Source organism: Aptenodytes patagonicus, chromosome 1 (assembly GCF_965638725.1).
Source record: "Aptenodytes patagonicus chromosome 1, bAptPat1.pri.cur, whole genome shotgun sequence".
Classification (NCBI taxonomy): Eukaryota; Metazoa; Chordata; class Aves; order Sphenisciformes; family Spheniscidae; genus Aptenodytes; species Aptenodytes patagonicus.
Window position 1 is genome coordinate 202,141,228 of NC_134949.1, and position 14,146 is coordinate 202,155,373.

A 14,146-nucleotide genomic window follows, 5' to 3' on the forward strand; every position below is an offset into this window, starting at 1 on the left:
CCTAGTTCTCAACTTTTTATGGGAAACTGAAGTCCCTCTCTCAAATATCTTAATTTCAATGAATCAGCAAATTCCAGTTTCACAGGTTTTAGATCTTTCTGACTTGCTCTAATTACATTATATTACTTTGTGAAAACAGGAGGTATTAGGAATCAGAGAAAAGGCTAGCTGACATGATGGGGATGTAGTAATCACAGCTGACTATGAAGAAGAAAAAGAGGGATTTTTGATTCTACCAAGCATATTATTAAGATGCAAAACTGCAGCTGAATCATGTTTCCCCAGCTCTGTTCTTTGTCCTGCTTGGTATATCCCAATATTCCCTTCTCATTCAAAACAAGAGGCATGTTCACAGCTGAGAGGGGAAGTAGGATGACAAACTGAGTTCAAGAGCTCCTTCAGTGCATTTCCAAGGTCTTACACTTCACACAGCAGAGGTGCTACTTGAATATGGGAAATCACATTTTCTTCAAGTTAAGAGGAATACATCTGTTCAACTTGCTAATTTACTTAACTGCTTGAAAGTGATAGGATTCTCAAAAAAGCTTAAGCAAAATTCAATTCTCACTTATTTTCCTTAAGCTCCTTTGAGAAACCCAGCCTCAACATAGCATCCCTCCTTTCTTTTGCAGGCTGTTCACTGTGTCCCCCACTCCCAGTGCTGGTGACAATGTGGGGACAGCAAGTGGACACCATAAGCCAAGACAGACTGTTGGAATTAGGCTCCATCACTGTGAAGCTTGGTTTATGATTTCATTAAATCACTAGTCAGCTTCCTCAAAAAAATTCATATGACATTTATAAATAAAAATGAACCAGAGAACAACTCACCTTTGGTGGCATCCAGGCCGTCTCATTTCACGTCAAGTTTAATTTTCAATGTTAAATAGGCACACAAAAATGCATCATTGTCTCATAAACCCAGCTTCTGCATTCCCACTCACCGCCAGTCACCCCCACATTTCACCAGCTCCTTGTGCATTGTCTGTTTTCCTAATACTCCTCTTTCCTATCACCTCATGTTTTGCTACGACTCTTTCTGGCCTGGATTTTGCCTCCTGATGGAATACATAACTGGTGATGGCCATTCTGTCGTGATGGCCCTTCTCTCTCCAAACACGGCCTGTACCCAAGTTAGCATTGTACTATGACAGGAAAAGAAATGAAGAATTAAATAAGTGTATTACAAAAAACGTCATTACTGTACAGTCAAAAGCCACTTGAACTTTCATTTCAAACCTGAGGTCGGAATTATTGAATTGATTTTGAAGCAAAAGGTTATTACTTACAAAATACAAAACAAAAAATAATCACTCAGCCTGACAATACAAAATATTCCCAACCTACTTTCTCAAATGAAAATAAATGCTGCATAATTCTACCATTTCTATATATATTTCAGTTAAGGAACCATAATTAGAATAATTAATCAAAAACTACGTTCAACAGTTCCGTGCCTGCCGCAAAAATGAGATTATTCCTTAAAATGCTGAAAGTTAAATAGAGTAAACTTTGCCCTCAGCTTTGAAAAACAACTGATCCAGTGGAGCTACTACATATTCAAAAAACAAGAAAAAAGCTGACTGAGAAAAGGCATTGGAAAATCACAGTGAACTCTTACCAGAACATGTGACCAACAGCTACAAGTCCATCCCCCCTCCCCACCCAACCATTTGACGTCTTTTCTAGAAGCAGAATCAAAACAAACAGATGCTACTATCTTCCCAACTGTAAAGCAAATAGCTTGTAAAATATAATCCCAGTGGTGCCAACATTTTCTAGCCTTTAGTAAGGGCATTAAACTGATTAACCTACAAAAGGATTCCTGGGTTGACTTTTGGACTCACAAAATAACAAGGCATTTCTATAGTATAATCTCTCCTGGCCAATTTTAAACCATTCAGCTGTCTTTAGAGATGTGCTAAGCCGACCAAAACAGAAGTCAAAGCTCAACTGTTATCATGAGACCTAAAGTGCAAGTATCAAAATTATCATGTGCAGACCAAAGTGACAGTCCACTGGAAATGCGCGTGGCTCCCTGTCAGCTCACCCTCTAGCTGAACAGCACGTCTCAGGGTGTCTCGCAGCACTCCCCGGCCTTTCAGCCTCCCAGGCTGGCCGGATCCCGAGACGTGCAAAAGCCCCTGTGCTTCCTGTCATGCAGAAGTCACAGAGCCCCGGCTGCCTGGTGGCACTGGAACCACCCGTGGACCCAGTCCCTTGGTTCCTACACCAGCTGTTGTAAACAGCATCTGTAAAGATTTCAGTAACTGGGACAATTTAGAATATGGGTTTTTCTTCAGAATCAAAACAAAACTAAACTTTAAACTGTTGCAGTTCTCCATAACACAGAACGCTACTTTCTTCCCAGACTAAACATACATAAAAATGAAGCAATACAGATGTGCTTCAATGTGGCCAGATCCAAAGATTCTTAAATTGCTTTGTCTTACTCCAATGCGCAAGGACCCTTCCTGCCAAATTTCCAGGGGCGTATACTACAAACTTCATAAGCCAGGGTTTTTATTAGTGTTTTGTGCTCTCAGAGTAGTGTCACAATAAGCCAGAAGTTGCTATCACTAATATCCTAAACAAACTGTTTACTGTTGACATAGATTGCATGTCATTTTTTTTCCATTGAATTACGTTCTCAGAGTTTAAATTATGCCATGTATCATTCTGATATGAATTTGCAAGCAAAGAGGAAGAATACAGGTTTGCAAGTCCTGCCACTTCCATTGCCACCAAATGCATCGAGAGCCTCTTTTCTCAAACTGCTCTAGCTGTCTTAAAATAAGATTTTTGTTCCTACCATTAACACTGAAAGGCCATGCCAGAAACTCATTCCTCCAAGGGCTATCGATGACTGCTAATAGCCAATCTAATTTTATTGATATTGAACTTTTATCCTTTTTTGTGTGTGTGCATATTGTCCTTTAACTGTAAATTTTCTTCCTGTAATTGATATTTATGCCCAGGAGCATTTACAGAGAGCATTAGTACGAATCTAATTCTTCCCCTTCCTTGGTATCATTTGTCTCCTACTCATCCCATTTTACCGAAGGCTCCAAGCCCTTGCTATGGCCAGTATCTTTCTCCTCTTGTGCTTAGTTAGTTACTCTTCCTTCTCGACAACTCACAACCTTCTCTTTCCGCTGGCACATTTTCTCTCAAGTGCTGTAATTCAGTTCTTCTTCCAGAAGCCAGTCTCTTCTTCTGTGTTTTATTCATGGTCATATTCCATGGGTCACTTTCTCCCTCAGAAATCTGTCCAGTCTTCATTTCAGGAATTTCCTAAACATCCTGAGATGCTTTCTACAACCTTTTCTGTTCCACCATATTCTCAGATTTAATGTAAAATCAGCATTTAAAGTTTTACCTGAGACGCTCTTCTATAAGCTTTGGCAGGCAAATATTCAAGCATGAGTAGTTTTTATTTAGTACTTAAAATAAATAACACACACCCTATAATTTCTACAATCTGTCATCATTGTATACGGAGGTCACCTCCCTTACTTCTTCAGAAGCACTTCTTCATCATTCCTTCTTCTTTATTTTTACCATCATGGAAAGGAAGAAGAAAATCTCCTTGTGTACATTTCTTTACTTACAAGTCTCTACAAGCAGGCTCCTTTGATTGCCTGGCTTCTTTAAAACTTTGCCAAGATCAGCCTTGCACCTTCAGATTAAGTTCAGCCATTGAACTGTTAATCAGCAACAACCAAACACACAAATCACACACTCAGTTGCAAGGATTAGCAAACAGCCCTCAAACTCTGCCAACTACAAACTGTAAACCACAAGACACCACAAACTGGAGCTAAGCAAACTACAGAGCATCTACATGCACGTGGCTGTTTGTTCTTTCCGGCTCCTCCCAATGTAAGAAGGACATGCATCATAGTCACCAAAAATAGTTAAAATGCAACGTCTCCAAATGCCCACAGCTTGCACTGCTCTCTAGTCACTGTCCTAATGGTCGCTGCTTGCCAACAGTACTACCAGCTGTATAGACGTATTCACCGCTTCTGTCTAGTTGAAGAAATACTGGAAGATAGGGAAAAAATGTTTTATTCCCCAGAGTAGACTGAGAAGGAGATGCTGTTACTCAAAGAAAGAGTTAATAATTGTGAGGAACGAAGCTAAGGTAATTGCCCAAGAAACTGCTGGAGTCCCATTCTGATTTAATTTCTACCAAAGCAAGAGAGATCAGAATTTCACCTTCTGGAAGGAGGGCATGTGATGAGTGAAGCAACTTTCTCTTACATCACAGAGCATTTCTTCCTGACGACACTTTCAACAGAAAAGACTGTCTCTGCACTTTCACCTGCTGATGGTTGCTGAATAGAGGCTTCTACTTGACCTATCATGGGAACAGCTCTAAGAGCTCCTTGCCTTCAGACAAAAGGGAAAGGCAGGGACTAAAAAATGGTGAACTATCTCAAATTAAAATATGCACTTCACTCTGCAAAAATTGAAGAAAAGCTGTATTTTCCAGATCCCAACAATATCCTTAAGTACGGGTAGGAATTATGCCCATCAACTACCTTAAGTACTGAAAACCTTCCATAGAAGCAAGATGAAATGGAAACTGGAAAAGTTTGTCATACAAAGGAATGCACGGTAACACGAGTCCTTCCACACACTTCATTTTGGATGCCCGGAAACTGTAACAAATACAGGCTCTCTTCTGCTTGAGGAAGGAGGTTGACGAAGAAGAACCAAGAATGTCTCATACTCTATGAGGTTTTATTAATGCGAAATGAGACTATCAAGGAGCAGACAGCTTTACACTCATGTACCCAGTGAGGCTTTATGAGATGTGAATTTTATGTTGCCTATCTAAATGCCTTTATCTGTATCAAACTGCTTAATCAGTAGTCATTATCTTTCTGGCACTGAGCAGAGCCCTGCCCAACATGTTAAACAAAAACTTCGATCTTAAATGAAAAGCATGCTATTTAAAAAGGAAGCATACCACATTACCTTGGATAGGAACCAGGAATATCACCTAGGTACCTCCAGCAGCAGCTACTGCAACAATTAAAAATCAGGCACGTGGCACTTAAAATGAGATATGAAAACACAGATTTGGGGCTGCCTATAGAATTAAATACAGAGATTCGCAGCTATAAAAACCACAACTACTAAGCACTGAAATTCTCATAATGAACAACGACCCTCAACAAATCCTCATCCTTGCAACGAACAGCAAAAGAGCTGCGGTGGGACTTAACGTACCTATGGGCTTCACCTGGTGCTCTTCCACACAGAGAACACAAATTCTGCTTCCATCCCACTTCAGTCACCAGTGTAGCCTTTCCAGGTCCTGTCTGTTGAGTTTTAATCAGATTTCCTATAATTTCTAAAAAGCTTTTCAAGTTATAGAACCCCTACACTTGAGGGAGGTCCACTCTTACTTTTCCATGATAACACCTTATTCTCCACGTAGCGCTGATATTTCTATAATTAAACATCAAAGTACTCCGTAAAGATAACATACTGCTTTTTTGTTACAGCGGAATATTTGAAAATGACATTCCTTTTGCAAATGTGTATGCGATCAGGTGGAAATGGCAAGGGAAAAGTTACATATTCTATCTTTGGAGCTAATTTTAATAAAATCAGCATCCTTGAAACCCAAACTCCTCTGTTTATCACCTTTTAAAATGAAACTCAGTTTATTTTTTTCTTTTGGTGATTAAAGCTTGAGAAAGGTACGCTATAGATTTTAATATAATTTATGAACATAGTATAACTGTCTGTAGCTACTGGCATGGAAAACTGCAGCATCAGATCTGAACTTGCTCTATGGTTTGACTGCACTTGTTTGTCATCTCTGACATTTGAAAAATACCTGATTCAAATGATTAGTGATTAGAATAATCACTACTGCAATCAATTCTTTGCAAATATATCCTACCCAACGGATACTCAAAACCAGAAACAGAACCAATTTCTTCTTTGTTGCTCTTTGAATTAAGTCTTAAGAAAGCAAGAATAGGAAAAAAAGAATACTATTACTTAGAATTATTCCTTCTTTTTTCTAAAAATTCTGTAGGTCTTCACAACTACGATGAGCCGTGTTACTTTCAGGAAAATCCAGAATCACTCCATTTGCACGGAGTGAAAGTTTGAAGGCTGTCCCAATTTTGAAAGAAACAATATGCACCGAGAAAAGACCATTCTCCTATGCTGCAATTACTGATACTTTATTAGGTTTAGCACTGAAGGTCAACAAAAGAGTACTTACCTTTTGTTTTGGAAAGAGTTTTGGAATAGAAATCAGTCTGTTGCTATGTGACTGGTTTCCAGGCAGCAATTCACTCACTTCTTCAGGGAAACAACGTGTTCTTCTGTTTCTGCAAATGCTGTTTATATTGAGTAAATCCAAGTTTGTTTAACTCAGACAATATACTGTGAACCAGTAATGAAAAAATGCATTTGCAAAAACCAGAACATAATACAATGACCCCTCTCAACTCCTATCTGGAGAAAGAGATGCATCATATACATGACAGATTGCTGGCATTACATTTTCTGGCTGTTGACTTGAGAGAATGCCAACTTCTATGAACATTATTTGATCCATTCAATTTAATTTGTGAATAAACGCGTACAGCTTCCTCCATTTCTTACCAGGTTTGAAGGCCTTAGACATGTCAAAAGCAACAACTGTCGGTGGAAATACTATAAAAGGGTGAAGTTTTCACTGAATACTGATCAACATCCCTCAATAACGAACCAAGGATGCATCCATAAAATGTTTTTTCTTACAAGTATTTTTTACATTATTTTTCTTTGCTCTTTATAAAAAGTGTCTCTTACTCTGTCCATTTAGCATCTGTTATGACTCAGTTGTGGAAGTTCAGAAAAATGAAAGGTAATTAAAAAATTCAGTACAATAGGATGAAATCTATTCAAGCTAAATTTAAACATCGTTATTCAGATCAAATGTCATTACCCTGTTTTCACCAGCCCTGAATTGAACAACCTGAATTGAATCAAACTCTTATTTGATTATTTATTCAGATAATAGATAACTCACTCAGAAAGACAGAGCCCAAAATCCACACTCATATCTGTTGAATTTTAAAGAACTTAAAGGAAATTATTTCATCTTCTAATGTAATTAACATCCAGTAAAATAAATTAGTAGACATCAGCTTTCACTAGCTATTAAGCTTTCCACTTATGAGGGTCTTTGGTTTGAATAAATGCAGAAAGAAGACGCTTAAAACTGCATATTGTAAATAAGGAAAAAAAAGTCAGAAAACATGCATATTAAGAGTTAGTCTGTTCATTTGCTAAGAACCAAACATCTATGACAACACGTTTTATCTTTTAAAAAACAAACATGTTCTGCAAGCTCAATTTCTCTGGAAAAAAAAAAGCGACACAAATGCCACAGAGAAGGAAAAAGGATTAGGAAGAAACCTGGGACCAGACCTTTTGGGTAATGATGTAAGACATAAGCAGCAAAACGTTAGGCAGCTGAAAGGGGGGTTTTGTGTGGGACGACACAACCACATCTTTTCTGGTGGGGCTGTGAGGACTGTATCTCCCGGCAGCACTGTCTGGTGCTGCACACATCCTCCAGGTTATGTGGTGAAGCAGTACTACCGTACAACCTTCTGATCCAAATCAAGGCTGCATGTGCTTCTAGGACACCTGACCAAACTCACCTACAAAATTATATGCAACCCACAGACACACATTAAAAAACATTACTCAAGTTGCAAAGTCAATCACTCAAGAATTATGTAAGAGAAGAATTTAATTTGCACATGGAAATGTAATTCACTCCTTACCATATGCGATATAACTTAATCTTTCATTACACGATTACATACACTTTCTCTATGGATATCAGGCTGTGTAGTCAAAGAAGCCGTACTCTGTAGCTTCCTACTTCATTGCTTACACAAGTTGAAAGGTCTAATATCAATAAGCTACGGAGATGTAGGAAGGAAAAGGAGGATCTCAGTGTTAAAGCTGTTCACTTCTCTGTCCTGAAGAGTCAGGCTCTCTCTCTGCCTCTACTAAAGACTTCTACCTGGAGGAGTCAGGGATGGTAGCTCTTCTGCATAAACTGCACGTCCCTTATTTTCTCTGTAGGTGATTTGATATTTTGGGATCTGACTTGTAGAAGAGCTGAAAGTATAATATAACTGACCAATATTCTAAAAAGATCACATGCCAGGAAAAGGCTACCAACAATCAGTGGACACTTTGGGTCTTAATTGCATCTGTGTTTCAGTTCCTCATTCATGAAATGTGGAAAAAATGAAACCTTGCTGCCTTACACTGTTGTGTAAAAAGAAATGTCCACGAACTGTGAAAACTCTGAATGACAGTCACTAGAACAAAGCTAATCCTGAGGTTCTGTCACTAAACCAAGTATTGGTAGACTTTCCTGGTTTAATTATACTTTTTACATGGCATAGGCAAGTCTATGCCTCGGTTTCTCATTTGTTAAATAGAAAAGCACCTTCCTTATCCAAAAGGCTTTTATGAGAACAAGTATATAGTTGAGATTATGAGGGACTCGGATACTATGGTGATGTGGGATATAAATACTCAAGACAGACAGCACTATGTAAAAGCCAGGGACAAAAGACAAACATCTTTACTGTCTGTTCTCAGAGCCCTGTATTAATTCAGGTCTGAAGCAACAAATTCAACAAAGGGCGGCGGGGAGAACCACACAGAACATGAACTGACTCATTAACTGCCCATTTTGCACAGCAAAGGAGGGGCCTTAGAAAAAAAATTAAGTGACAGACAACATTAAAACTCCACCTCAGTGAGCCTATGACCCTTGGAGTTGAAGGATTCCACGGTCTGACAACCTGAGCACTCAAATTTGCAGCTTTAATGACTTCTTTTGCATGTTGTCTGTAGGAAGATAGAGAAATGGACCTTCTGCTCCCTACGTTCCGTGCCCCTGGCACCAAGGCGGCAGCCCATCCCCTTGTGCGCAGCCCCACTGCCTTCAGAATAACTATGCGAAGTATAGCAAACAACTCATCACCAACTCTTCAGTGACCGTATGAAAAGCGTCACAATCATTGATAGGTGATGAAGTCTCGCTGCAAAATTTGGGGCTAATCCTGCAAGTGCTGAAGTTTAGGAATAACTTTACTCATGAACAGACTCACTTAGTTCAGTGAACTGTACAACCACAGTGTGAAACATGGTCAAGTACGCCCCAAGGTACTAAATGAACAGTTCAAAGGTTTCAGGACCAGGAATTTAATCTGAAACTTTACCCAGATTTTCCCCACCTATATTTTCTCTTGACTTATTTGTAGCACTAAACAATGCAAAAGTAACGCAGGAAAGTGGCAAAAAGTTGACTAAGGCATGCATCGGATGTTTTCTCGGTGTTCACATCTGATATATGATACTCATTAGGATATAACTCCTGCCGCCAAGTGTACGCTGAGCGGATGGACATTAGCAGAGTTGTGAACGTGTATTAAGGTACAATAGATCATGCCTTAACAGCCGCACCATTCCAGTCAGGCTGAATCCTTTCCCCTGTCGCTGAAATGATTTGTACACACTTTTGCCTAATTCTCCCTGAGAATCCACAATGTTTGCTTCCAGCAAACATTACAATTACACCATATATAGATACACTGCATAAAAATTACGTATAGCAAAGTACTTATGTCGCTTACTAGACATGCTGGGGAACAGAGGGTCTTTTTTCCCAAAAAGTGTTCACACTCCAAAAAAAAACATACTCTGTCAAGAAAATCTCTCAGTATGGCATTTTGGCCACCACTACCATCTTCACTAACTCAGTAAGATTTTTTTATCAAATGCGTTAACTCTCTTTACAGCCATATTGAGCATTTCCACAGTAACCTTAGTAAGCCAGTGCTGGACTGGCACAGCTGAATGCATCCACTCACCCACCCAGACCTGAATTCACAAGTGCTGGCGGCAGGACTGAACATTTCTGCAGAATACAGAAAACGCTTTAATTCGGTGTGTTTTCCCTAACTCAAAATGACCGCAAAGTTCCTGCCGCCCACCTATAAGCCTCGCCGGCTTAAACCCATAAATCAACTGCCCACACTCCATCGGGCACGTTGATTCAGTTTCCACTCCAGCGGCCGACCAGGCAACAGGTCCACCAACGTGGTGGGCTGAGGGCAGCCTCCGCACCCTTCCCCTTGGCACAACGCAGGGGCCGAGGAGCCGCCAGGGCCCCTTCCCACCACCCGCCATTTACCTGGAGCAGGTGGTGGGCCGCCCGATAGCCGAGGCGTGGGCCGCCCCGCATGCCGGGTGGCAGCCGCCCCGTGCCATAGCCGTGCCAGGCCACCACGTATGGATTGTCCATGGTCAGCCAGTAGCGCACCTGCCCGCCGAAATGCCGGAAGCAGAGCTCGGCGTAGTCGCGGAAGAGCTGGGGCAGGACGGGGCTGGCCCAGCCGCCGAAGGCGTCCTGCAGGCCCTGCGGCAGGTCCCAGTGGTAGAGGGTGACGACGGGCTCGATGCCCAGTTCCCGCAGGCGGCCCAGCAGCCGGTGGTAGTGGGCCAGCCCGGCGGGGTTGAGGGGCGCCGTGCCGTTGGGCAGCAGCCGGGCCCAGGCCAGCGAGAAGCGGTAGTGGGAGACCCCCAGGCGCCGCAGCCCCTCGACGTCGCGGAAGAGGTTGTTGTAGCTGTCGCTGGCCACGTCGCCGCCCGCCGGCCCCGGCGCGACGGACCCCGGCGGCGTGGCCGGGCGGTGGGCGAAGGTGTCCCAGACGGAGGCGCCTTTGCCGCCCTGGCGCCAGCCGCCCTCCGTCTGGTAGGCGGCGCTGCCCGCTCCCCAGAGGAAGCCGTCGGGGAAGGTGTCGTGGAGGAAGAGCTGGTCCTGCGGGTAGGGCAGCCGGGCGAAGCGGGACCAGGTGCCCGCGCCCTGCCCCGGCGCCCCGAGCAGCGGCCGCCCCAGCAGCAGCAGCAGCGGCAGCAGCGGCGGCGGCGGCAGCAGCGGCGCGGCGGGGGCCATGCTCCCGGCGGGGCTCCGCGACGGCGGCTCCCTCCTCCCAGCCCCCCGCCGCCCCCTTTTATCTCACCTCGCCCCTTCCCCCCGCTCCGCCCCGGTGAGCACGGCTATTAATAATTACCTCGGAGCTGCCGTCTGCATCCTTCCCGCCCCGCTCCCTCGGGGAGAGCTGCCTCCGGGGGCGGGAACCGGGGGGTGAGACGGGGCGGGCGGGGAGGAGAGGGCGGCAGCGGGGCGGGGGCTCCTCGGGGGAGAGGTGGACCCTGTCTCCTCTTCGGGGTCGCCTCTGTCACACCCTCCCCCCGGTCCCTTTGGGCGGAGATCCCTGTCTGCGGGCGGCAGGGGCGGCCCCCGCAGCCCTCCGCCCGCTCCGCCGGGCGCCTGCACCTCGCTGCGGCTCCGGTGCCCCTCTCGGAGGCGGGACCCCCGCCGCTGCCCTGCACTCTTTCCCCGAAACGAAGGAGCCCACTGAGAGACTCGACGGCCGGATCCATCCCCTCTGGGGAGCTGCGCGTAGCCCCCTTCCCGCAGTGCCGCCGTCGGGGAGCCCGGGGGCCGGCGGGCAGCGGCCCCTGCGGCGGGGCCGAGGGGAGGGAGCGATCCGGGGCGGGGGGGGGAAGGCGAGGAAATAAAAAAGGTTTTTCCTTCGCCCAGTATTTCCTTCGTGGTACCTCGGGAAGAGACATCGCAGCTGCGATCACTCGTATAACAGTAATTACAGAGAAACTCGTTGTCCAAGGACATCATACACTCACTCACCTCACCCCCCCCAGTAATTCATGGACTGTCGCCTCCCAGTAATAACACTTTTCTTTTCTGGAGTAGGAGGTTGGTGTATTTGGTTGTTTACCACATGCAAAACAAGTTCCAATTAGAAATGCCTCACAGATCTTTACGGGGAGGAAACAAATCGAGCAAAGTTTGATTACTGAGTTACACTTTTTAACTGATCGTGTGGGTGCGATGCATGGACCTCTCTTTAAAGGCAGGTCTCAGGCTGCTGTTCTCGTCTCCTTTGGATGAAACAATTCGACCAGGGCTGCGAAGCGAAAACTGGCTCAACACATTGCAAAAACCTGGTGTTCAGTTGTGTGGACTCTAACAGGAGTTGGGACATCTGAGAATAAAACACACCTGCTAGACAGGCTGTTAAGGACAGGGAGATGTTCTCAGGAGATAAAAGTTGTTGTTTAACTACAGAATGAAGGCATTTAGATAATTTCATTTTATTTTCAGAAAATAAACGTCCTCACGGGAAAATAACAGGTAATCACTAATAATGAGTTGATGGATTTAAGTGCCAACTGCGAGCCATTGAAGGTTTCCTCTAGCATGCAGGATGGGCAAGGCGTTTGCTTTGCCTGTTTCTAGAACTTCCAACTTCCACCTTTTCTGCACTGCTTACATTCTGTTTCAGGCATTGTTTTGAGGTGTTTTTACAGAAAAGACCAAAGATGTAGAGTACGGGATTGCAGTTAGTCTTCCATTAGTGGTGATTAATTTATTCCTATGTTAGAGGGATAAAGCTCTGGACAGCCCAGGGGACCACTGACACCCCTTCCCTAAGGTAGGAAGTTTGTGGGGTGGGAGCAGGGGATGGCAGGCCCAGCACCGGGGCTGGTCATCGGCTGCTGGGAGTCAGTTTGCTATACAGTCTGACAAGCTGCTGAAATTTGACTACAGTATAAGTAAATGACAACTTGAGCTGCAGCAACAGAGCTATGTGTTAGCATCACCTGGTAGTTACTTGCAGAAGCTGGACATTAGTTGTTAAGTGCGCAGTGGCGTTGCTGCAGTCGTCCCTGTGCAAGGAGTGAAGAGCCAGGCTCCTGTTCAGCACTGACCTGATTTCAATGCAAGTGTAATGCCTTCACTGGAGCTCGCTGCCTGAGTGTTTTGAATATCAGGATGTAGAGACATGCCTGAGAAATACCTTAGCCTAAAACAAGGCATTAGTGATGCTAAGTCCATTGCTGACATTTAAGGAAAAAAAACTTCACTGAGTATCTGGGACACAAGAGATTTTAAAACATACCTTGGTACATTCTGTTTTCATTTGCTAATTATTAACTAAAACCTAGATCAATCCTATGTACACTTAGGCAGCACCTATAAGTAGGCACTTATCTGAAACTCCTTCATTAGAAACTTGTTTCTTCCAGAGCCTCTCAACAGTCAAAGGAAAGAAATAGCCTCATGGTGTTAGTGTGAGTCAGCCTAGCTAAGATTTTTGTCAACTTCTGGAGGTGGCTGCCTTCTCCAAAAACTATCCAGGAAGCCTACAGTGGCTGTGCTCCTGAAGCAAGCAGTCCTCTTTCGATGGATGAAATCTGGCCATAAGTTGCTGGCACAAAGCTGTCACTTCACCTGTACGTCTGGCAGATGAAAACCTTTTTTTTTAGTGCAAATGTCAGAAAATGTGCACTGGGGCCTCCAGTTGCTTGTTTTTTTCTTACAGAGAAAGCTTGTTTTCATGTTTTAGGACAACACAATCACCCACTGCTCTGAGCCAATATATTTTTTTCCTAACAGACAGTCTAACAAACTCTGTGCAATATTAACCATGCAGAAAGGTCAGCCAAACACTTGCAGACATCCAGGTCTCCCTCACTGCTCCTTGAGTTCAAAGCATGGTTCCATCATGTCTGTGTTGCTGAGCAAGCACACTTCCAACTCTGTCACAGGTCAGCAGATCAGGATTTACCTTTCAGCCTTCTTTTTATTAGTGATTACTGAACATTCAACTTTTGACAATATGTATAATAGGTACTCTAAGTGTCAGTATAATTTTCATTAGGCTGTGCTGAGATTTTCTTTGCTTGCTATGCAGTCAGTGCCTGCAATCAAATTGGACAGTGTTCTGACTGAGCATTTCTGTTTCTACCCCAAAGAGGCTGAATCTTCTGGGATACCTAATTTAGGTAAAGTAACTCTATTACTGCTTTAGATTCATTTAACAGCTTTCCCTGAGGTCACTCATGCATTGACTTCAATGCAGCAAACCCCTTCCTCATTTTAAAATCTCCACAGAAAAGCTGCTGTACCAGCAGCCTTACACTGGTAGCATCTGTGCTCCTCACCGTGGCAGAACAAGCAGTCCCAGTGCCTAAAACAGCCATCTTCTGTTTTAATGCCCTTTCT

The 14,146-nt window shown here is 43.9% G+C and overlaps 1 protein-coding gene across 1 annotated transcript in view; it reads right to left on the reverse strand.

Moving 5' to 3' along the window:
* Window positions 1-11,023, reverse strand: part of KL (klotho) — a 55,569-nt gene extending 44,546 nt beyond the window's left edge. Inside the window, exon 1 of the mRNA XM_076364270.1 lies at window positions 10,247-11,023. Coding sequence (XP_076220385.1) covers window positions 10,247-11,008 — 762 coding nt within the window. The 5' untranslated portion in view covers window positions 11,009-11,023. The remainder of the gene's footprint in view (window positions 1-10,246) is intronic.
* Window positions 11,024-14,146: the final 3,123 nt, after the last annotated feature.